This window comes from Lampris incognitus, chromosome 2 (genome assembly GCF_029633865.1).
Source record: "Lampris incognitus isolate fLamInc1 chromosome 2, fLamInc1.hap2, whole genome shotgun sequence".
In the NCBI taxonomy this organism is placed as follows: Eukaryota; Metazoa; Chordata; class Actinopteri; order Lampriformes; family Lampridae; genus Lampris; species Lampris incognitus.
In genome coordinates this window covers 39,960,941-39,985,805 of record NC_079212.1, presented here as the reverse complement: position 1 = coordinate 39,985,805, position 24,865 = coordinate 39,960,941, and the positions used below count along the sequence as shown (strand labels likewise).

The 24,865-nt window shown below is 43.6% G+C and overlaps 2 protein-coding genes across 2 annotated transcripts; one reads left to right on the top strand and one right to left on the bottom strand.

The window, feature by feature from the left end:
* Nucleotides 1–2,028: 2,028 nt before the first annotated feature.
* tnnc1b (troponin C type 1b (slow)) lies at nucleotides 2,029–6,024 on the bottom strand. The gene is made up of 6 exons (XM_056273687.1): nucleotides 5,881–6,024; nucleotides 4,243–4,273; nucleotides 3,457–3,603; nucleotides 3,110–3,224; nucleotides 2,742–2,878; nucleotides 2,029–2,376 (listed from the first exon to the last, which is right to left on the bottom strand). Exons 1-6 carry the CDS (start codon nucleotides 5,902–5,904, stop codon nucleotides 2,345–2,347), a joined length of 486 nt encoding a protein of 161 aa, XP_056129662.1. The 5' UTR covers nucleotides 5,905–6,024; the 3' UTR covers nucleotides 2,029–2,344.
* A 3,302-nt stretch (nucleotides 6,025–9,326) lies between these two features.
* Nucleotides 9,327–24,599, top strand: si:dkey-6n6.1 (uncharacterized protein LOC100170811 homolog). Its single transcript, XM_056299708.1, has 10 exons — nucleotides 9,327–9,474; nucleotides 9,706–9,822; nucleotides 11,532–11,674; nucleotides 13,555–14,029; nucleotides 15,121–15,236; nucleotides 16,683–16,818; nucleotides 17,258–17,415; nucleotides 18,348–18,487; nucleotides 22,119–22,445; nucleotides 24,407–24,599. Exons 1-10 carry the CDS (start codon nucleotides 9,327–9,329, stop codon nucleotides 24,582–24,584), a joined length of 1,938 nt encoding a protein of 645 aa, XP_056155683.1. The 3' UTR covers nucleotides 24,585–24,599.
* Nucleotides 24,600–24,865: the final 266 nt, after the last annotated feature.

The window sequence follows — 24,865 nt, the reverse complement described above, 5'->3', positions numbered from 1 at the left end:
CTCAACACCCTCAACCACTGATGTGACATCTGAGGACATGGTAAACGATATGCAATCGCACAAATATGCCTAAAAACACAATTAGTTTATAGTAGGCAACATAGATAATAATGAAGATGTGATTGTTACTCCAGACAAAGTCCACAATGCAGTCATGAACCTAGTAGGATATAATAAGGCATGCAGTATGGATGATATAACTGCTTAACATTTAGAATTTGCTCGTAAAAAGTTTTACCTTGCTTTCAATTTGTTTTACTGGGTTATTAGTACATGGTATTCTACCTGACTATTTTTCTGTTATACTAGTGACTGTCATTAAAAATGAAGCTGGCAAATTAAACAGTTTGGAGAATTACAGGCCTATAGCCTTAGCCAGCAATATAGCCAAAGTGCTGGAGAGAACTCCATTAAATAGGCTGGAATAGTACATCCTGACTATTGTCAACCAGTTTGGTTTTAAATGTAAACATGGTACTGGTATGTTATTTTTGCATCAAAGGAGATTTTAGATAAATACAACAGGCAAAATTCCTCAGATTTTATGTGTTTTATTGATGCCTCTAAGGTTTTTGATCATATGAATCATGAAAATTTATTTAACACATTATATCAAAGAGGGGTTCTTAGATTTCCAGTGAGAATCCCGGTTTTCTGGTATGTTCATCAGACGATGCAAGTTAAATGGGGAAAGTCTGCATCTGTTCTGTTCCATGTGAATAATGGCGTTTGACAGGGTGGTATTTTGTCTCCTTTCCTTTTTAACATCTATACGGATGATCAGTCAGTGCAGTTAAATGGATGTGAAACAGGGTGCATGGTTGGCCATTCTCTCGTTAACCAAATTATGTGTGCAGATTTGGTGAGTTTCTGTCCATTTGGTGCTGGTCTTCAACAGTTATTGAGGGTTTGTTCACAATACGATATAGCTTTTAACATCAAATACAATGCAAATAAGAGTAATATTATGATTGTTAGAAGTAGGGAAACAGAAAATTAGTATTTCTTGATTTCTCCCTGTCTGGCATTGCTCATAACGTGTGTAATGAGGCTAAATGGCTAGGCCATTACATAACCGATTATTTATCAAATAATAAGAACATTTGCAGACAGGGTTGAAAGTTGTACACACAAACAAACATGCTGGCTCGTAAATTTAGTATGTGTCCAATGACTGTGAAGAACTCTCTTTTCAATGCTTTTTGTGCCCACTATATACTGCCCACCTGTGGTGTTGCTGCAGAAAAGGCAGCATGCAAAGACTCACAGTGGCTTATAATGACAGTATGAGACTGCTGCTTAAAGCTCCAAGAAGCTGCAGTGCAAGCCAAATGTTTGTTAATTTTGGTGTACCCACCTGCCCTGTAATATGAAATCTTATATCTAGATGTGTAGGTTATCTGATTCTGCACACAGTATTATTTTCAGCCTTAACCAAACCTGAACAAAGTTCCATCAGGTTTTCGTCTAGAATTTGGAACCATTGGCATTCCAGCCTGTATGCAAATGTCTCATCATTGTGGAATGTCTTTTGTTTTATTTGTGGATTTTTCCTTTTTTTCCCTCTCTTTTTCTTCTTCTTGTTCTTTCTTTATTTCTTCTTCTTCTTCTTCTTCTTCTTCTTCTTCTTCTTCTTCTTCTTCTTCTTCTTCTTCTTCTTCTTCTTCTTCTTCTTCTTCTTCTTCTTCTTCTTCTTCTACTACTATTTTTATTGTGCTATGGGCCCCCATGAGCTGTGTCTGAATTGAGTTGAAATTGAATTGAATTTCAGCTAAATATTATGCCAAAAATAAGTCATCTCAGCAGGTAAAAATTACAAATGTATAACCAAACTTTACAATTTTCAATAACCTCATAACATTTCCAGGACATTTGATGCATTTTATCATTTTCTGGACGTTTTTCATGACTGGAAAATAAGTCTAAATATTTCTAGGTGTTTGAGGTTTTCCAGGATATGTGGGAACCTTGGTCGCTACACCCAAATAAGTATTTTCAAAAATCACAAAATAAAGCCCACAAAAAACATTGTAAATATCTTTCTTTATTGAAAGTATGTTGTATTTTGTTAAAATATATGCTATTTTTATTTTGCTAACATTAACAGATAAATAAATTTGCAGTCCATCAATTCACCCGGCAAATGTCTCTGTGTAAAGGAGGTCCATATGCAATGGGGCTGGATTGTTGCGTGGTAGTTGAGAACAGATGTTATGGTGCATCAATACATTCATACATGAGTTGGGGGGGGGTGTTGATTTAGGGAATGACATTAGATGTGTTCCAGCAAAGATCAAATGGTAGGATGCTTCTGTATGAGACGTCCAGGTACCTGGCAAATCGTTTATTCAACGCCCTTCATGAACTCCAGGAATTCTGTGAGAAATAATGTACAAGGTGAGTCAACATCTTGCCTGAAAACTTTTTATGTACTGTTGAATCAGGTGGCCACTTTGTCAACTCAGTTATTTGTGGTTTTTAAGTACAGTTTCCTTTGGGCTATGTAGAAATGATAAAACTATTGCCCCAAAAGTTGTGGGCACTCACAATGGCAAAATATTGTCACCTTTAAGATATGTATCGTGTGATGCATACCACCTTGTCCTTTTGGTTAGGAGAACTGAGCTACGTTTCACCGCTTCTGATGTCTTTGTGACCATCTGATCCCAAAAGCCCTACTCTGAAATGCCCTTTATATTGACTGTTAAAGTATATTGAACAACTGCATCCTGTTCTCATACCATCATAATCAATTTTGCCGTCATTGTTTTTGTCTCCATCCTTCATCAGCTCTTCAATGTCATCCTCGGTGATGGACTCTCCAGTAGACTCCAGCATTGACTTCAGCTCCTCTAAGTCAATGTAGCCATCTCCATTCCTTAACAAACAAAAAAAAAAGGAAAAAATCAGTGAGTTATAGCTTTACACTCTTTGACCATCTGCTTAAGTAGAAACCTTTATTATACTGAACTGCCCTCTAATGCCTGGGCTGACCCAGATCGTTGCTATTAATAGCCTGGCTCAGTGGTCCTACTTGGTGTCAGTGATATAAAAAGCAGTTTGTCAGCCTGCCCGCACTTTTTTTCATGGCCATTTTGATCAAGCTTACTTGTCAAACATGCGGAACAGTTCGGCCAATTCCTCCTCCGATTTTCCTTTGCTCTCCTCTTTCATGCAGCGTACCATCATTACTAGGAACTCATCAAAGTCTACTGTTCCGCTACCTGCAACCACACATCATGAAATCATCATGGAAAAAAAAACAAACATGAGTTGCTTTGGTTCATACTAGACACAATGTTATTATGAAGTTCGGGTATTGACAAAATGGAAGATTATGGCGAAGGCTTTTATTTGGCATTGTTATTTTTAAGGGAAAGTGATTGGTGATGATGAATCATCTCAGGTGAGCAACGATGTGAACCTGAAGTGTGATGAAGGGTGTTATTGACATACCGTCCTCATCCACCTCGTCGATCATCTCCTGTAACTCCTCCGGGGTTGGGTTCTGCCCCAGCATCCTCATCACCTTCCCCAACTCTTTGGTGCTGATGCAGCCGTCCTCTGCATCCTGGATAAAGATGTCGAAGGCAGCCTTGAACTCTAAGAGAGGAGCACAGCCATAGAGAACCCATTACTGTAGGTGTGGAGAGGTGCAGTAAGACAAGTTCTTCGTTGTTTTCTGAATAGAAATGAAGAGCCTCATTCTTTAATTCCATGAGATGTCTAACAACATGAAAAATATTGCTAATAAAATAGTGTTCTGTGTTATTTTTGAAATGTTTAATAGTGCTAGTAGGAAGCATCACTATTTTTATAAAATAGAGAAAAAATAGAATTAGAAAATTTAAATAGAAGTTTTGTCATATTGTGAGTACCTTTCTTTTCTGTTTATAATGAAAGGAGAATGCAAAAGGAACGATGAATAAAAACTTTTTTTTGCCTTTAAGAATAAAATAGTTAAACAGGCTCAGTTTGTTGCACCTAAATCCAGCTCAATCTTTGTCATTTTTTTGTACTTTTTTGTATTTTTTGTAGCAGTATTAGTATTTTTTTGTAGTATTTTATTTATTTATTTTAAGTATTTCTTTGTAGAAGTGGAAGCAGTAGTATTAACAGTAGGACAGTAAGAGTAGAACAAAGAACACGAAAAGGCAACTTTTCATTCAAATATTAAAACATCAGCTATCAACAGAGGGCCTTTGGGGTTCTTTGTTCACTGTCCACCATTATGAACCTCACCATTTTTCTGCTCCTCTGTCAAGTTCTCAACCTGAAAGGAAGGAAGAGACCAAAAAAAGAAGTTTAAATCCATTATATTACAATTTTCTTTGTTTATTTAACTTTAAAGAACCCATGTTTGCATTAATGCTCAAAAACTCTGAGGGGAATGGTGGACTTCTTCATTTCTGGTCACTTTCTTTATATCTGTTTTTCTCACATGGTATCACCAGTCTGTCAGCCAGTCAGTCAGTCAGTCAGTCAGTCAGTCAGTCAGCCAGTCAGTCAATCAGTCAGTCAGTCAGTGTCCCATCAATCCCGAGCTCGCGGTCCCCTCCCCTTGAACTCCTTTGCCCAGGACTTGTGGAGTCCGGCACTTCAAGCCTTTTCGGCCCTCGCTGTGCTATGACTAAAATGTCATGTTGCTTTCTCCACGTGCTATTCTAGTCGTGTGGTGGAGCAGCCCGGGGTCGGGGCTGTGCGGGGGGGTCGAGTGGGCCCGTGGCAGTGGGGGGAACATTTCTGACACCAGTGCTGCTCCGCTGTTGGCCATTTGTCTGAGCCGGCAGCTGTCCCTTCTTAACTGTGCAACTGTCCTTTTGTTCTATTGTTGTCGGACAGCGAGATGCCAAAAAATCTCAGCTACCCTCTGCAGACATCATTTGAGAGGCATCGCTCAGCTACGCCGCTCGAAATGTCACGGTTTCGTTCCGTCTTGGGTTTTTCCCAGTTCATCTCAGTTTGATGTATGCAGCACGAAGACACATCGGTCGACTTAACTTTCTGCCGGTGCAGTTAATCCTTTATTATTTCGGCCCGCTTTTGAATGAAAGGAACCCAGCAATGCTGAAAAATGTGTAAACATACAGGTTTACATATATAAGCTGCATTTCAACTTAACACACTACTTGTATAATCTTCTGGTACATTCAGTGTAATACATGTGCAACCCACAAGACAAACTTGTGCGAACTCATTTGGATATTGAAATGTGTTGCTTCCTATGTTTTTTTTTTGACAGCAAAACTTTAAGAAATAGCAAAGATATGTAGGATGTTGTATCCCAATATAAAGGTGGCCCACATGACGCGTGAACTCTCGCTGACTCTTCAAACACTTTATATATTTCTATTTATACCAGGCCACTCAGCTTTAAGGTGCCGACTAATCCCTTTACAAGCTGTACTTATGAAGAAAGTCCAGATAAAAAAATACTTTCCCCCCTCTAAGCAATTCTTGAAAACAATGTATTCTACCAAATTAAAAAAAAAACAGATTGATGGATCCAAGACATGATCCACGCTAAGTACTGTGACTCATCTGTGGACAGATGACAAAATCAGTCAAACCGGGGCGCCTGTGCTGCCCGTCTGTTTGCTTAACGGAGTTGCAGAATAGCCGTCATAAGATCCATCCTGGAGTTAACATGTCTGTCATGATCGCTGGCCACTTTGACTCATATCCAGTCTTCAACAGGTATCCATGTACCGACAGAGAGCACCAATGTCATTTCACACTGCAGAGCAGGGCTGCATGCTTCACAAAACACACACATTTTGACCAGTCTCTCTGGGAGCTGCATGCAAAGCCCAAGTCTTGTCACGTCAGTAAATAAATCAGATGTGCCGAACCTCGGACTTAGAACTTAGTTGTACTCACCGCTGCTTTATATACATCATCCATGGCTGCGGGTCTGTCTTTGTGTCTTACACACACACACACATACACACAGACACACTGTTGCTTCTGTGCACTGAGACGGGACAAAGGCTTTCAGCAGTACCTGCCTCCGTCTTTATTGTTGGGGGAGTGTGTCAGTAAAAATAAAAAAATAAAAAAAAACTTTGGGGACACCATACGTCATTTAAATGTGATGTGGAGAGAGTGAGAGAGACGGGAGGGAGGGGGGAGAGATCTATAAATAGAGGGAGAACAGAGATGGTCCAACAATAGCGATACATTGGCAGCAGCACCTAAATTGGTGACATTGTCTCTGGGCTCGAGCCACCGGAGTGACTGGGAGACCCACCATTCTCCATCTCCAGCAAGGTGTAGCTCTCTTTAATGAGCCGATACCTGTTTTTCTTGGTATACTGCTTTTCCTTATTTTTTCAGACGGACAGGGAGATGACCCGGAGTGGCCCTGGCCGCTACTGATAAAGCAGGCCTGTTATTGTCTGTATGGGAATATCATTAGTCGTACGTGATCTGCATCTGTTATTTGGCATTATCGGCTAAATACGCAGATGTCGGCTGATAAGGGAGATGTGGTGCAGTCTGAGTGGGAAAACTTGTTGACAGAAGCCCGGTCTACGGCGCACTGCGTTTCACAGCTCCAAATACAGAAAAAAAAGAAGGAAAAAGTATTTCAATAGCATTACAGAGAACGCTTGTTAGGTCAACCATATCCATTTCATCGTAAACACGTAAGCTGTTTTTATCTATTGCAGCAATTTCAAGGTCAACCGCCACAACGAGGCTGCGACCGAGGCACTGGCGTGTTTGGTTTCCATATTTATGGAATATTTTTCATTAGCCGTCCTAATTGAAAAGAGTGCAACACTTCCCCCACTGAGACATTTTTACACCGGCAACAATACATACACAGATTAAGCTATTTAAAAATGTATGCCCTTGACTGGAAATAGTATGTCTGCACCAACAAAGGGGGCGGTGGCTGTTGGTGCTGGTGGTGGGTGGGTGGGTGGGGTCTGAGTGGGTGATATGGCTATAAATCTTTACAGCTAACACTATGTGGGAGTGACGGACAGCACCTGCCATTGTCCAGCAGCATTACAGAAGGCCATGGTTCACGGATTGGTAGACCTCCGGTCTCTGTTGGCACGAGTGACCTCCAACTGCATCTCAGCAAGCTCTCAGATTACTTCACAGCTATCTAGGAACCCCTAGAGGCAAATGGTAGTCTGTCAAAAGAGACGATTTAAAAAAAAAGAAAAAAAAAGGCAAATATTTTGGAATAAAGAGTAATTTACCATCTGTATTTAGTCCTTTAAAGGGCACACTGGATTAGATAGTGTTAAAAGTTTGACGAACACATTCTGGATCTTGAAATGAATTAAGAGTCGAAGTTCTTGATTAACGCCCACAGTTTCCTCTTCATGGTCCACATTTAAGTTCAACCTACATTGGTGTCAGAAGTGGGATGGTGAGACCGTGAGGCCATCAGAAGCACGTGGGTCCAGAGGTGTGAGGGAGCTGGTATGCTGAAGCGTGGGGACATGCTTTCCCGAAGGAGGAGGGTGGTGTCACGACCACAGATGGGTCGGACCCTTTAGTTGACTGGTTAGTGCAGTCGGCCCTGGTGCAGGCAACCTGGGCTCATTTCCTGGTTGCCCCTGAATTCGCTACATTGACCACCAATTAATTAATTAATTAATTAATTAATTAATTAATTAATTGACTTAAACCATCAAACTGTTAATCTGCAACAGTGGCAAGTGGTGAATTGAATAAAGTAAGCTGACATGTGGAAGGCCAGGTCGATCAACCTTTCACCCAATTTGATTCATGCAAAGCAATTACACACCGGAGCTGTTTCCATTCTCGGATGTTCAGCCCCCCCCACACACTTCAATAATAAATTCATGTCGGCCACAGGTCGACCAGAACAGTCTGTCCTCAGGATGACGAAAGGTTGTAGGAGTTGTTAATATTTGCTCCCACGATGCAATTTGTGTTCAACGGGCATCTTTTGAAACTTCGAAAACAGGATGTTGAAACCATGGTGGTAGCAGGTGGGCGGCAGGGTGGCCCAGTGGTTAGTGCTGTCGCCTCACAGCAAGAAGGTCCTGGGTTCGAACCTCGGGGTTGTCCAACCTTGGGGGTTATCCCAGGTCGTCCTCTGTGGAGTTTGCATGTTCTCCCCGTGTCTGCGGTGGGTTTTCTCCAGGTGCTCCTGTTTCCTCCCACCATAGGCATGCATGTTAGGGTTAATACTCCTGTCTGGGTCCCAGACAGAGGCATGGCATGATGAGCTGGAGCTGGTCCCCGGGCGCTGCTCGGCGGCTGCCCACTGCTCCTAGCTACATGGCTAGGATGGGTTAAATGCAGAGAGGAATTTCCGCGCGGGGATTAATAAACTATCAAATTAAAAAATAAATAAATTATGCGACACTATTTGAAAGCCATGTCTGAAAAATAAATTGAACACCCAGGATTTCAGAAACAGCTTCGGCAAACACACTGGACTCTATGAACTGGCATGTTTAACTTAAGAAGCAAAGTTCTATGTTTAAGTAAAGTTTGCCGTACTGAGGCGGACCGCATGCCAGGGCAAGTAGCAAGTGTAAATGGTGACACATGAGCATGCATGCATCCTCTGTGTTAATGCGGGAGAGGGATGTCAGTGATTACAGAGAACAGGGTGTATGTGGTTGAAGAGGGTCTTAAAACACTTGAAGAATTTCTCAGGAGTGTGGTCACTGTGTCTCCCCCCTGTCTCGCTCGTCAGGGTTGGGCACAAAGCAGGCTTTCATGCAAACAGGACTCCTACCAGGGGGTGGCCATGTTTTCTCCTCCATCTCTTGTGCACTTAAGTGTACCAGCAAAAAAGGCTGCAGGTTATTTATCTGGCTTTGTTTGTTTGTTTGTGTTTTTAGAGGGGCCAAGAGACAGACAGTAGGGGGTGTAAAAGGAAATAAGAGAGCGAGGGAGCGAGAGCGAGAGAGATCGAGAAAGATAGAGAGGGTAGGGTCCAAGCAGTAGCTTGACGTCGCTGTAAAATTTGACCCCCGATAAGCATTTGAGTACTCAGCCTCCTTTAGGATGTTGGACTGGACCCAGGGATGGTGGAAAAAAGGTGTGTATGTGCATGCTTATGTGTGCTGTGACGGAGGGTGGGTTGGCGAAGGTGGATACGCTATAAGACGAATGAATGAAGGCCTTTGTTCCAAATGAACCAAACCCCCTTATCCCTCCTCCTGCTTCCTCCCTCCTCCTTCCTTCTCCCACGTTTGGCCACTTTTTTTTGGCCTGGTCCAAGAATCTTGTGGCTATAAGAGAGTCCCTCAGGAATCTGGATTCCTCACACTTGCTTGTAAGACTCCCATTTTCTCCAGCTCCAGTAGGCAGAGGTAAGGCTGACCATGTCCAGCCTGTGGCTCCGTTACCTGTGTATCTTTGCAGTGGCCTGGCTCACTGAAGGGAGAGTCGGCAGAAGAGGAGAGAAGCCCGAAGGATCCAAATTGAGGGTCAACACAAGAGCACCTATACAGAATGACAGTTTCCTGCCCGGTGAGTTGACTCTGAGGGGAAAAAAGAAACCCATTTAACCTCTGTCCTCACAGTATGTGTACGAATCCCCTTTAAGGACTTTGTGAATTCACCTTTTTCTTGTATGCTCCACGATGACCCCGTGCACTTTTTGGTCTCACAGTTTTCTGAGAGTCACACGCTTTTTCTGTGCAAGTTTTTCAATTTCAGTCTGAGCATACTGTAACAACGTTGTGTGCTTGTGTCACTAAGGTCAGTGCCGGGTGGGTGGTATGGCTCTGTTTGACGGGGCCATGTGGTCTCCTCAGCCCTGCTCGGTGTGCCAGTGTCAGAAAGGGACTGTCAGATGCCATGCAGTTCCCTGTTCCGGTAGGTACACCAGTTACTTACATATAAAGCTTGCTTCTCTTCCTCATCACCCATCACATGCTTGTCCTCGCACACTTATTACCTTTAGTATGGGGGCAGCATGACTCAGGAGGTAGAGCGGGTCGTCTAGTAATCAGAGGGTCGCTGGTTTGATCCCTGACTCCTGCAGAGAGCGTGTCGAAGTGTCCCGAGCAAGACACTGAACCCCTAACTCCTCCTGGTGAGCAGGTTGGCACCTTGCATGGCAGCCTCCACCATCAGTGTATGAATGTGAGGCGTACACTGGAAAGGGCTTTGAGAGGTCAGTAGACTAGAAAAGCGCTATATAAATGGAAACCATTTACCATTTAGCTGACTTAGTGCCATCTGCATACGTCTTGGGTTACGTGCTTATCCTCAAGTGATTATCACTTTGAAAGCACATCCTATACCACTTTCCACTTATCCTTAGGGATTTGATCCCTATGATACACATATCCTCTGAGCATTGTTGCAGACACATAACACTTGTCCTCATACTTCAGCCAGAGCACTTCAGGCCGTCTCCAGCTTTATTCTCACTTCTCACCCACCCCGCTTACACTTGAACACTTAGTAAAGGGATATATGCAACATATTACACACTTAACCACAGCTCTCTCTACACATTGCCCTTAGCCAAAGCTCCCCGTAGGCTGAATAGGCAACTGGCTATGGTCTTACACATCCCTTTATTCAAATTAATCTCGAAATTACAAAGGAATGAATTTTAAACTTTGCACTGGATACTTTAATTATACTTTTTTTTGCCTAAATTTATTTCTGATTTCTCCCAATTTAGTGGCCAACCGATCCCTATTTTAGTTCAAACACCCACCCTCGTAATGCATGCGTTCGCCAACTGCATCTCTCCGGCTGGCAGTCTCGAAGGAGACGCCTCCCCACTTCAGTGACAAGGCGAATCCAGACCAAACCACTGCTTTTTCTGACACACACAGAGACGCATTCATGTGACGAGCACAAGCCGACTCCGCCCCCCTCCCGAAGACAGCGTTGCCAATTATTGCTGCTTCATCGAGTCCGGCCATAGTCGGATCTGACGAGACCGGGGCGCGAACCCCAGTCCCCAGTGGGCAACTGCATCGACACAAAGCCGATGCTTAGACCGCTACACCACCGCAGACCCCACTTTAATTATACATTTTGCTTCGGTCGCCCATTAGTGTAGAGCCGGCCCTGCAATTAACCTCATTCATTTGCAACATTCTCCATATTTGCCCCTGCAGTACCAGCTATACTCACTCAAAACATTCAAACTCTGCGCTGAAGCAAACCTACAACTAGCCCGTCAAAAACACAGGCCTTAGCATGCAAATCAAAATACAGGCTTGCTTTTGATAATTCACTGGTGAGCCACAGATGTTAGTGGAGATATGTCTCTGACGGATTCCCTAAGAAACAAACTGTTCTTCCATTACTAAATCGAAGCTTTGTCCATCTAGAGTAGAAGCAGGGAGCGTGGTTACCCTCACTTAAATCCCCAAATCCCTCAACTTCTAAAAAAAAAGCAGCCAGTGTCTGAATAAAGCTGTATAATGTCTGCTTTACTCACAATCATTTATCTTTATGGGCTAGCTACAGTTTGACTGGACATTAAAGATACCGTGCAGATTTTCCAATTTGTTTACCTCTGAAATCCCCTTTGCTTACCACATTCGTTTCCTCCTCAGTGTCAACAACAAAGCCGGACGATAGAGACAAAAAAGACAGGTTCCCTGAGATGAGGAATAGTTTCCAGAGAAGAGGAGGAAGTGCCAAGCTCTCTGTTGCGACAGGAGGGCAGGAAGCCAAAAAGAGGAAGGAGCAAAAAACGGTGAGTAGGTGGTCAAAGAAAGTTGAGTCAGTTCATCTGGATACAGCTTGCATTGACAGATACATTTCATCACTCAGCTAAGTGCCCTCTTCAGTCTCAGCTGACTGCAGGTATCCCCACCCTTATAAACAACACAGTGGCATAACGACCGAAACCAACGATTGGTTTCATATGCAAATACGGGTGTGACCATTAACTAGAGGTACAATGGCCATGTGTACTATTCACAGAGGATTGGGGAATGTTTGCGGTCCCAGCATTGTGTCAATAAATGTTGTATCCAGATGAACTGATTCATCCTTCTTTGATTTTCTTACCTGGATTACTGAGCATGCATCAAGACATTGTGGCTGGGTGGGTTATATATCTTGGTCACTTTCAGTACTGCCACCACTATAACTGTCTCGCTATTCCCACTACAAGTACTGCTATTTCTACCGCCTTCACAGGTATTTTTGCTGTTGTCACAGCCTCACTGCGGCCACTGCTTTTCCTGCTATTACTGCTGCTATTGTTAGCCTAACTAATGCCAATTTTAGCATGATTTCTGTTGTTTTACCACCAGTACACTGTGGCTACTTCGTCTTATCATGTCACTACTGTTGCCATTATGTATTTGTCTGTCTGTCAGTCAGTCAGTCAGTCAGCTTATACCATTTTTGCTGTATACTTGAAAATGAATGAAAAAAGAGAAAGACAGTTGGAGAGCGAGAGAGAGTGAGACAGGGGTATATAGAGAGAGAGCATTAAAAACATAAATGCAAAGTCATCAGACATATTCAAAGACGAAATCTGTGATTGCCCCAGTCTGTCCCTTCCTCTAGTGGAGAGGGCTATAAACAAGTGTTAGCAGCCATTTGTGACTTGTGTGCCGTCAGTTCAGCTGTAAACAGTCTCCACCCTTGTAAAAATGGCATCCTCAAACCCAGCCAAAACAGGCAATCTAATCTTTTACAGACTACATCAAACTACTATATGGGAACACTGTTGTACTGTGATATTGATTGTAGAATTGGTAGATTACCTGTCCGGCAGAAACATCACTACATCATCATCACGTTTCAACCCTTTTTACTGTCTGAGTCGGAATGTGTTAGCCATTGCAACAGTGTTTGTCCTACCTGGTCAAACATTTCAACAGAGGTATGCGGAAAGTGTTTCCAACCATGGTAAAGATGCCAGTTAGTATTATGTAACCTGATTCCATGATTCAGATGGATTGAAAATAACTATTCGGAGAAAAATCCCAACTTTCAGCTTTAAACCACCAATGTAGAAATTACAAAAAAAAAAGATTTGTCTAAGCCCACTAAACCAGCAGGACATCCATTTGGAATTATATATTCATGTATTTTAAGTGTTGCTGAGGTCATTGACAATATAAAATGGGTGGAATTTGCAGTGGCAGAAAAAAATCAGTATTGTACAGGAAGTCCCCAGGTTCTGGGTGGCGTTGTTCTTCCTCGGGCCGACGAACCGCCTTAAACGCGCAGTGTTTTGAGGATTGCGCAAAGTAGTCCGTCGTTAGTACGAACCATTGTGTGTAACTCGATTTTTAAAAATAATAGGCTGTACAGAGGTCGGTTTGTAATTACGGGCGTTCGTAAGTCGGGTGTTCGTAACCCAGGGACTACCTGTAGTAGGCAAGATCTTCATCCAAGAAAAGTGTTAAAACCAATTCAAAACATTCTCACACTCAAATTAGGGGGGTAAAAATTAAGCCAGAAATTCTACTCTCGTTTTATCCAGAAAAATGTTCTGACATGGAGCAGACAGGCTCATTTGTCAATAGCTTAAATGAAATGTAGGACAGATATTTATACTTGTCACAAATTCCACAGACGATGTCGTTCTCATGTGGACTTTTTCATTTTCCACAGCTTACACCTGCTGTCATTATTAAACCCCAACCAGTCAAGAACAGGAAACAGGAGGCATCAGTTATCTTGTCTACCAGGGAAAATCGACTGCATGTTCCCCTACCACCAGTGAGTGTGCCCATGCCTGCAGTGAAGTCAATGAAAGACACCTTCCAGACGTCAGATGAGGACGACTACGACGACGATCACGATGACGACTTTGATGATGACATTGTGGGACCACCCCTGCTGAAAGTCACAGCCCGACCTACTCCAAGAGCCATGCCACGACCTGCGCTGATGCCAGCTAGAAGACAGGTGGTTAAGCCTGCCACAGCAGGCCGCCCAGTGGTCACTTTCCCCGAAAAGCCCAGCTTCATGGAGTCATTGCCCCCCGGATGTCTGCTCTCAGACTCTCTGATAGCCTGCGGCAGCACCGGCATGACACACTTCCCCATCATCACTGACCAGGGGGTAAAAACTTTATACCTGGCAGGTGAGCAGACAGACTAAATGACTGAAGGACTGATTAAAACAATTGCCTTACTGTCTAAATGACAGACTGACTGACATATTGACCAGCTGAAAACAGTGACTTACAGACAGACTGACTGACATACTGACTTGCGGACTGAGTGACAAACAAGCAGAATGAGACTGAATTGCTAACAGACTAAAAGTGGCACAACCAAATACATGGGCATCCATATTTTGCATACCAGGAAAAAAAAACAAACAAACAAAAATAAAACAAGTAACACAGTAAGAGGCATGTAAAAAGACAGGCAGAGAACAAGGCAAACAGCAAGCTAGACAGACTGAAGTGGACAGATCACACTTGGAAATTTAAAGTGGTGGTAAGCTATCCTGGACAGAAGTTAGCAAGAGCTACATTAGCTATGGCTTTGTAGCTATATTTTGAAAACATACTGCAAAAGAATCCATCCCCTGACTTCTGCCTAAAAGCCTTGTGAGCGCACAAAAACTGAGTGACAGCTTGCAGAGAACTCTCCCGATTGGCTGATAAGGAGCGGGTACCGAGAAACTGTTCTGTCTCCGCACCTAGGGTGGCCACAGAGACCAGCTCTTATTCTCAGTGCACCTACTTACTTGATTGCTGTCGGGATGTAGAAAGAGTTTGATCAAATGTTAGAAAAAGGGTTGTAGATTAAAACTGCTGATAACCACTTTAAAGGCACTATCAGTAAAATTTTGACTTTGTCATAGCAAAGATGAATCATGTATCGGGGGGTTGGAAAGAGTTGTCAATCTATACCATGTTGACCTATACAAATCGCTTTGCCAGCAACAGAGATTTCTAGCTTTTAAAACCGGTGTTCTGGCTTGCAATCTTTATTTTGGTAAACAAACATATAGAGGGCTCCTTGCCTTTTAGAAATCCAGTGTTCATCCAAAAAATTATGGGTCCCTACACATCCATCTTTCTGTGAGAGAAATTGTTTTACTGATTGTACCTTAAATCTTAGAACACAGTATTTAAAGTGGGATAAAATCTGTGACGCCTTTGCATTTGGGATGTGAATGATTCCTGTAATCTCCTCTTCTCTCCTCTCCTTGTCTTTTCAGACAACAGGATCAGTAAGATTCCTGCCAGGGCACTGGCAGGCCTGCCAAACCTGGAGTGGCTGGACCTGAGCAGGAACAAGCTGGATGACTCCTCCATCAGCCCAACGCTCTTCCAGGTCTGTCTGACAAAGCACCAGCAAGCAGTTTAAAGGCGTGAAGTTAAGAGTTTTTGTTGTACTTCCGATAAGATTTGTGTCTCCCAAAAATCGATAAAGCATACAGCTATCTTCAACTTGAACATTTTTTGAAGCAGTGATGTTGTTTGGCCATCCAAATCCCTCCCACGTTTGGTTGGAGACATTTGATTTTCACCATAGTTGTCAAAAACATGTTGAGTAGGACTGAAGCTGAAAATGCTCACTCAGTCTTGATAAAACCTGGCGCTGCTGAGGCAAAATATTGTGGTTGGCTCTATTGACTGCCTGTCAAAGTGCTTGGCTGTGTCCTGCCAAAGTCTTATGCTCTGCCAGAGCCCCTCGAAAATGTACACCTCCACATAACAAGCCCATGTTACGGGAGTTTTATTGACCATTCTCATGGCACATCTGCACAGCTGTTATTGGTCTGCTATGATACTGTGTAGAAAACACATGAAATACATTCAATGACACAACACCCGTGTTCTTGAGGAGCCCATCCGTCTTCTGGCTGAGATCCAGTTTAATATGGCACCCATACAGTAAATTTCACCAGCTGTTGCAGTGAAGTGCAGGAGATTATTACAGTCAACAGAGAAACCACAACTAAGATCAGGACAATCGTTTGGCCCCCAGTTCAGCACTCTGCCGGCTCCTGGTCTTTAATCTGCTCTCACAGGGGTGGAAAGCCAAGAAATGGCTGCAAACAGACAGGCAATAACAAACTTAGCAGACCATAAAGCATCCTTTCAATGGGCACTTGATATGCTCATGGAAAAGTTCAATTACAATGCAGTTCACTGACATAGTTGCAAAATATAATGGTATGGTATTAAAACTTTTATGTTGCCATTGATCTAAAATGGTAAATATATGGGTGTCCGGGTGGCGTGGCAGTCTATTCCGTTGCCTACCAACATGGAGATCTCCGGTTCGAATCCCCGCGTTACCTCCGGTTTGGTCAGGCATCCCTGAAGGGGAAGCTGGATGTGGGTTTGTGTCCTGGTCGCTGCATTAGCGCCTCCTCCGGTCGGTCGGGGCACCTGTTCAGGGGGGAGGGGAAACTGGGGGGAATAGGGTGATCCTCCCACATGCTACACCCCCCTGGCGAAACTCCTCACTGTCTGGTGAAAAGAAGCGGCTGGCGATTCCACATGTATCGGAGGAGGCATGTGGTAGTCTTCAGCCCTCCCCGGGTCAGCTGAGGGGGTGGAGCAGCGACCGGGACAGCTCGGAAGAGTGGGGTAATTGGTCAAGTACAACTAGGGAGAAAAAGGGGGAAAATAAATAAAAGCCAAATATATGAAATTGAGAGTTTTAAAGAAGCTGGATTTAATGTTAAAAGAAAGACAATAAAAGAAAGGAGTAGGGGAGTCTTATGTAAGAATGAGATAATCTGAGTGGGTGGTGGCTTGTTTGTTACAGAATCTGACTAAACTGAGGAGGCTGATTTTGGACGGCAACAATCTCACCAAAGTCCCGGCGTTCCTCCCATCCTCTCTTGTGGAGCTGAAAATGAATGACAACAAACTCCGTGGTCTTACGCCCAGCACTTTCAAAGGTCAGATGGCTCACCTCCCTCATCTTGGGGTGTCGTCTTTGGGATTTCTTTTATGAAAGACACAGGATCTCTGAAAAAGAGATCTTTTTAGCCCTTCATTCAGTTTAGCATATGATGTTTGCAGTCTGCTGCAAGCAAAACAACATCAAGGTACGTTATTCAATGAAGATGTGCACGGTGATTTATAAATTATAATCATAATCATAATCATAATCGTAGTGCACATAAATTGAGGACCAGTATGTAAGTACCGTATAAAAGATAGGATTGGGAACTGGGAGAGCTCTTCTCACACGAAACCAAATGCAAATCCAACCAATCGGGTCTGTCAGGACTAAGCAACCAGCGTGCATTTGAATAGTATTTATTATTTTCTGGGGTCATTCACAGTGTTTCATAACTGCTATGTAACAAACATGTTAATTTCAACTGTCCACAGGTTTGTCTAAACTTCTGACATTGGAACTGGAGGACAACTACTTTCATGATGGAAACGTGTCCCCGCTGACTTTCCGTCCTCTGAAGAAGCTCATTTACCTTCGCCTGGAGGACAACAAGTTCCGCGCCATCCCGTCTGGCCTGCCCATTTCCCTTCAGGTACACAGCGGAAATGAGACATGCCATCGTGGCTGAAAAATCCCAGCACTGATACTTTCACAATTCCCGAGTTCAACTGCAATGTACCCATATTAAAATGGACTACAGTAACCTCACTTTTTGTCACATTATTGTACAAACACAATAGCACCATAGCAATTGTAAAGTAATATGATGCAAAAAAAAAAACAACTATATGACTGATTTGTTTTGTATGGTTGTACTATAGTCCATTTTCATATGGGTCTGCTTCTCTCCAGTCTGTTGTTTCCATGTGAAGCCACAGCATGAAGGATTAAGGAGTTTAAAAAGACAAAAAGATGAAAAAGGAATTAAATTGAGTTCTGTTTACGTTGTCCTATGCAGCACAATTCTAGTAGATGGCCGGTCTGGCTTCTGCTTGATTAAGTGTAGGACAGCGCAGTTCACTATCAGGATTTCCTGCCACAGGCTACATGCTACTACTTCTACTATTACTACTACTAATACTACTACTACTACTATTACTACTACTACTACTGCTATTACTACTACTACTACATTCGGCTGCTCCCGTTAGGGGTCGCCACAGTGGCTCATCCGTTTCCATCTCTTCCTGTCATTCTGCATCTTCCTCTGTCACACCAGCCACCTGCATGTCCTCCCTCACCACGTCCATAAACCTCCTCTTTGGCCTTCTTCTTTTCCTCTACCCTGGCAGCTCCATATTAAGCATCCTTCTCCCAATATACCCAGCATCTCTCCTCCACACATGTCCAAACCATCTCGATCCTGCCTCTCTTGCTTTGTCTCCACACCACAGGCTAGATTAAAGTGAATTATTCTACATATAATATGTGTGCTGCATGTTGAGGGAAACACAACAAGCCTTGTCCATTTCAGTAGGAGGAAGCCACAGTGTGAACATATAGCCTTCCCCTTTTTGGTTGCAGGAACTTCACTTGTCGGACAACAAAATTGAGGTGGTGCATGCTGGTGTCCTCAACAAGACCGTCAGTCTGAGAGTGCTGGACCTCAGCCACAACCATATCCGTGAGGATCGCATAGCTCCACGAGCCTGGATACACCTGCTGTAAGTCAGTACATCACTCAGAATCAGACTCAGAATCCTGTTTATTGGCCATGTAAGTTTGCACACACATGGAATCTGACTCCGGTTGTGTGGCTCTCTCAGGGCACTTAACATAGAATAACAACACAACAACACAACGTATATCTTCAGATATACACACAAGGATTGACTGTATACAGGTGAAATAAGAGGTGATAAAGTGCAATGGTGCAGAGAATATATCAGAGATGTTGAAATAGATGTTAGCAGGTTACTTACATACATGCCTGAGATAGATCTACACAACGGAGCGTACCAGTATACATAAAATGTACAGTACAGTATATACAAAATGGTTGGATTTATTTTTACAGTGTTAAACATTCATTTGAATGACATCCTGTGGAAAGAAACTGTTTTTATATTTGGTTGTTTTGGGGCACAGTGCTCTGTAGCGCCTACCAGGGGGGAGGAGTTGGAACAGGTCGTGTCCAGGGTGTGATGGGTCTGCAGTGATGTTGCCTGTCTGTTTCCTGACTCTGGAGGTGTATAAGTCCTGAATGGAGGGCAGGTCGGCACCAGTGATTTTCTCTGCAGACTTAAATGTCCGCTGTAGTCTGTCCCTGTCCTGTTTGGTGGCCGAACCAAACCAGACAGTGATGGCTGTGCAGAGGACAGACTGGATTATTGCAGTGTAGAACTGAACCAGCAGTTCCTACGACAGGTTGAATTTCTTGAGCTGGCGCAGAAAGTACACCCTCTGCTGGGCCTTTTTGATAATTGCGTCTATGTTGGGTGCCCACCTTAGATCCTTGGAGATCACAATGCTTATTCCAGTCATATATGATTTATCTGTTTATTTTTATTCACCGGGTTATCTCAAGTACTCAAGTATCCCAGACAGAGCAGCATCAGTGAAAGCAGACAAGCAGCAGACGACGATGTACAAAAATAAAGTAGACTAGAAATCAGCAGAACTTGCCCTGAAAGAGCTCAAAGGGCAGCTGTTTAAACATCTAATAGCGAACTGGCAAAGGAAAGGGTTTGCTAAACAGCAGTTAGCAATAGCGGTTAGCAATTAATTTCATGAAGGAAAAAGAAGATATAGTGTTTGAGAAGGTCTTCTACCTGACTCAGTTCTGACCATATAGACAAATATCAAAAACTACTTCAGGTACCTTTGAAAAATAAATTCTTGCAACGTTTTTTTTAAAGATATAAGTTTGAATGAACACATTACAGGGAATCTTCTCAGAATGGTCTTACAGGCAAATAAAAACAGTGATAAAAGTTTTAGTCTGTGAGTGAGAAAGATGAGCACAGAAGGTACAGTTTGCAACAAACAACAAAAATATTCTGATTTTGAGGGTAAACCATCAAATTGACTTGGCACTGACAGGGACACTGATTTTGAGAAGGTTGCTTCTCCTAATAAATTGATTTGCTCCACTGAAACCCAATTAGTACCTCTTTAAAGGTAAGATCTAGAAACCAGCAGGTGGAGCTTCCTCAACAAGGCTCTCTCTCTCTCTCTCTCTCTCTCTCTCTCTCTCTCTCTCTCTCTCTCTCTCTCTCTCTCTCTCTCTCTCTCTCTCTCTCTCTCTCTCTCTCTCTCTCTCTCTCTCTCTCTCTCTCTCTCTCTCTCTCTCTCTCTCTCTCTCTCTCTCTCTCTCTCTCTCAGTGCACCACCCTTCACACTTTGGAGCTGGCAATTTCCAGAGCCTGAAATCTTCATGTTTGACCAAAATAGAGGGGAAAAGTCGTCATTTTCGTGCACAGTAAAAATGCTGCAAAGGCAGCATCGTTTGTGAATTCCCTTTTAGTTTTAACATATTCCCATTTCAGGAAATCCTATAAAATATTTATGATGAATTTAATATTACAATGGCGATAGCACTCGCAAGGTCATATATGCCTCCTAGGCTAGGACGCTATCCTCTGTTTGCCATCGTGAAAAAAAAATTCCTTCCACACTTTCACAACCCCTTCTCTATTCCCACTCAACACACACACACACACACACCCACCCACACACACACACACCCACCCACACTCACACACACACACACACACACACACACACACACACACACACACACACACACACACACACACACACACACACACACACACACTGTCGTGTCTCACTATCCTTGTGCGGACTCCTCATTGACTACATTCATTTCGTAGCCCTTAACCCTAACCTTACCCACACAAACTATATGCCAAACCTTAACCCTTACCCTAACCTTACCCTAACCCTTATTCTAACCGTAACCCTAAAACCAAGTCCTAACCCTAAAATGGGCCCTTTTCCTTGTGCGGACCTTTCAGAGATCCGCACAAGGTACGTGCTTGTCAGGTTTTGCTATCCTTGTGTGGACATTTGGTCCGCACAAGGATGGCTAAACATGTACGCACACACACACACACACACACACACACACACACACACACACACACACACACACACACACACACACACACACACACACACACACACGCCAGACCAAAACAAAAAACGCAAGATAAGTGCAGTAACCAAATAAGGCTCACTAGAGGTCACTGTTTGACACTATTACCAAGTCTTCCTTTACAGGACGGTGGCCTTCTTTTCCCATCTGCTGTTCAACAATACTCTACTGCCCCCCTTTGGAGAAAAACAAAACAAAAAAAGCCTTCTGTCGTATCCTTGTAAGATGTAAAGTCATTGAAAATAGGTTTGATCACTATTTTTCAGAGTTTCGCTCTTTCAAGGACATGCAGTACACTAAGACCAAATGCTTGCTTTAAATCAGGCATAACTGTCAACCACGTGCCATGCAGTGCCAAGAGCAGAAAAAACAGAAGTTTACGGCTTTTAGTCTTCCACCGTTACACTATAATTAATCAAGTTTACTTTTATTTTACTTGTACTTGTATAAGGTAGAGCCCAGTCAAATCAGCTGGTGTCGTGATTGATTAGACGGAAACCTACGTACCCTCGGCACTGCAAGGTACATGGCACACTGCATGGCACATGGTTGCTTATATGCATTTTAAAATCACACATACGAGGTGTATGTGCAGCGTAGAACTAGATTTCTGCAAAAATTAAAGGTTTTGCAAAGACAATCTGTAACTTCTGAATAACTTTATCAATATATCCACGTAGTTACGGATAGGCAACCCCCCCCAAAAAATTTGAAACCAGCAGACACTGCCAGTGTGTCAAACTTTGCAATTAAATGAATATGACATTATCTTTGGCTCACTTGTGATTGCTTTCACACAGATTTCAGCATGTTGTCATGTGTTTGACCAAAGTTCTTGACAGCATAGAGAAAGAAAGAAAGAAAAAGAAAATACATAGTGGAGAGGGAATTGCCTGCTGTCTGGCATGCTGATGTGGCTGGCTGCAGAGTGGACATAAACCAACCTTGGACAGGCTTTAAGTAGAAAGAGGGAGACAGAAAAAGAGGTTATGCCAAAGGGAGGGGCAATCTGCTCACTTTGTTGAACCAAAATGAACCATGCTATGTGATAGTAATAACAGAAGACATCTGTGTTGTATAATAATGTGTCTTAAATCACTTGTAATTGAACAAAAAAAAAGCATTTCTCTCTTGTGTTCATCCTATTCATCATAGACATTTCTTTCTGGTCTTTTTAGGAAGCTGGAATCACTGGACCTATCCCACAACAAACTGGTGCACGTGCCGTCATTTCTGCCTGCCCGCCTGCGCCGCCTTACCCTGCATCACAACCAGATCGAGCGCATCCCCGGCTATGTGTTCGGCCACATGCGGCCTGGCCTGGACTCCATCCACCTGTCCCACAACAGGCTACGGGACGACGGCATTGAGGATGTGTCCTTCGTAGGCCTGACAACTTCTCTGTCGGAGCTGCTGTTGGACCACAACCAGCTGCAGTCCATCCCCCATGGCCTGCTCCAACTGAAGAACCTGCAGCTCCTCCGGCTCAACCACAACCTCATCAGGTAGTGTCTGTCTGCAGCTCTCTCTGTGTATGCACCCCACGTCTCTCTCTCTCTCTCTCTTGCATTTCCCCCCCTCTACTTTATTCATTTACACCCTACCTCTCTCTCTCTCTCTAAGAATTTCCTTCTATAATTTTCTGTGGTGCGATGGTGTTTATGGTGGTTTCGATGCTTTTATGCTGTTGTGTTACTTAACTGTACCGAGACCATTACATGTTTAGTTGGATTAGTTGGCCATTGAATAAATTATCCCCAAAATTGCTATGGCCCTTTGCGGTTAACAAAATCTTGGTTGATCATAACAAAAAAGGTGCATTTTATTCTGATTTTTAAATCAATGTAGCTTCTTGTGTCACACATGTAGCCTGCCCTCCAAAAGCTATGAGCAGAGGAAGGCCAGTTTGTTTGGTTTTGCTAGGTATTTAAGACATTTGGGTTTGAGACCAAAAGATGAACATTAGACAAGAGATCAGAATGTCAGCTTGAACTTCATGGTTTTTACACGCAGAGCATAGCCCCCCTTTTTGTCTTTTTGGCTTAGCTTTCTGCAAATGCAGTCTCCATAGGTGAAAGCTGGGCCTAAAACCAAGACCAGACTTTCTCAGGTTTATATGTTTGCAAAATCAACAAAGAACACTCATCAGCCAACACGGGGATCGCTGGTTCGAATCCCAGTGTTACCTCCAGCTTGGTCGGGCATCCCTACAGACACAATTGGCCATGTCTGCGGGTGGGAAACCGGGTGTGGGTGTGTGTCCTGGTCGCTGCACTAGCGCCTCCTCTGGTCGGTCGGGGCACCTTTTCAAGGGGGGAGGGGGAACCGTGGGGAATAGCGTGATCCTCCCACATGCTACGTACCCCTGGCGAAACTCCTCAGTCAGGTGAAAAGAAGCAGCTGGCGACCCCACATGTATCGGAGGAGGCATGTGGTAGTCTGCAGCCCTCCCCGGATCAGCAGAGGGGGTGGAGCAGCGACCTGGATGGCTCAGAAGAGTGGGGTAATTGGCCGGATGCAATTTGGGAGGAAAAGGGGGCGGGGGGGGGAACACTGAGTTGCTCCCACACTTTTGCTCAAAAACAGGGGTCTGAAAAGTGGAGGCGCTTTGCTCTTGTATCATAAAATATGACCTGCATGTAAACACCAAGAAATACAGGACGGCGTTCTGATCTCCCGTCTCCTGCAGTATTCACATGTTAAGTATATAGCAAATCTAAACAAACGGACCTTGCTGTTCCCATACTTTTGGAGGGCATTGTATATAAATGTCATATAAACGTGTCTTAGGGATTAAGTAGCCACTTGTAAACTTGAAGTAAAGGCAAACTTGGTCCAACTCATAACACGGTCAAACATGTCGCCACCCACAAATGTACATACACAAGCTGTGGCTTTGTATTGTTTATTTAAGTCACTCCACATAAGCGGATGCACACAAAGAGGAGGGCAAGAGAGGGCGTGTTATTGGGGTAATAAAGGAGACCCTCCATCATAGACGCTTTGTTTAGTTAGGTTGACGATAACAATAGAAAACTCAAAATTAAGTACTGGCATCTCAGAACCACCACTGGGGCTTATATTGAACTCAGAACTATTGCACACAGCACGTTCTGGTCCTGCCGCGGGTCTCAACAACAGTAGGATAAAGGCCCAGCTCGCACCTCTGGCTTGAAATGGGCCATCTAGCAGCTCAGAAACCAAAATATACAAACTGTCCCCGGCTAAAGGGATGACTGACCGTTACTGAAACAGTTCCATTCATGAATGTAAAATGTGAAACATTAGTCCAAAGAAACTACAACTCAGACGTCTCCCGGTATGGAGCAAGGGAAGAAGTTCCACAAGGAAATGTCTCAAATGAGACCCTTGTGCTTTCGGTCGTCAAGGTAAATAAATGTGTGATCTATTATTGGACCCATGACTGCTGCCCTTCTTTTAAACAACGTCTGTGCCCTCTCCGCAGCTATGTTCCGATGAACGCCCTGTGTGACACGCGCGCCAGTGAAGACTCGCCCCTGGTCTCTGTTCACCTTGAGTACAACCTGATTCAGCGCCGTCTCATCCCCCCCATCGCCTTCTCTTGCATCAAAAACTACCACAGTGTCCTGCTGCGGCCTCAGAGACAGGAAGACTATGAGTAGGATCTAATGCGTGCACCCCCCCCACCCCCACCCGAGGCCTCCATCCCCTCTATCGCAGCTCTTTCCCTTTCCTTTGGTTTGAAAACATGTAGGCACGCGGCAATCATGCTGCAAGCCGTTGAACGTTAGTGCTACGGATGAAAGCTCAAATCTTTGCAATGCTTATAGGCTCTCTATATGTCAAAAGTGCCTCAGTATAGACAGGTGTACAGCATATTCTCCATACCATCAATAGAAACTCAGCTTATTGACCCTGCAAAAACTGTAGATTTGATGAAGTA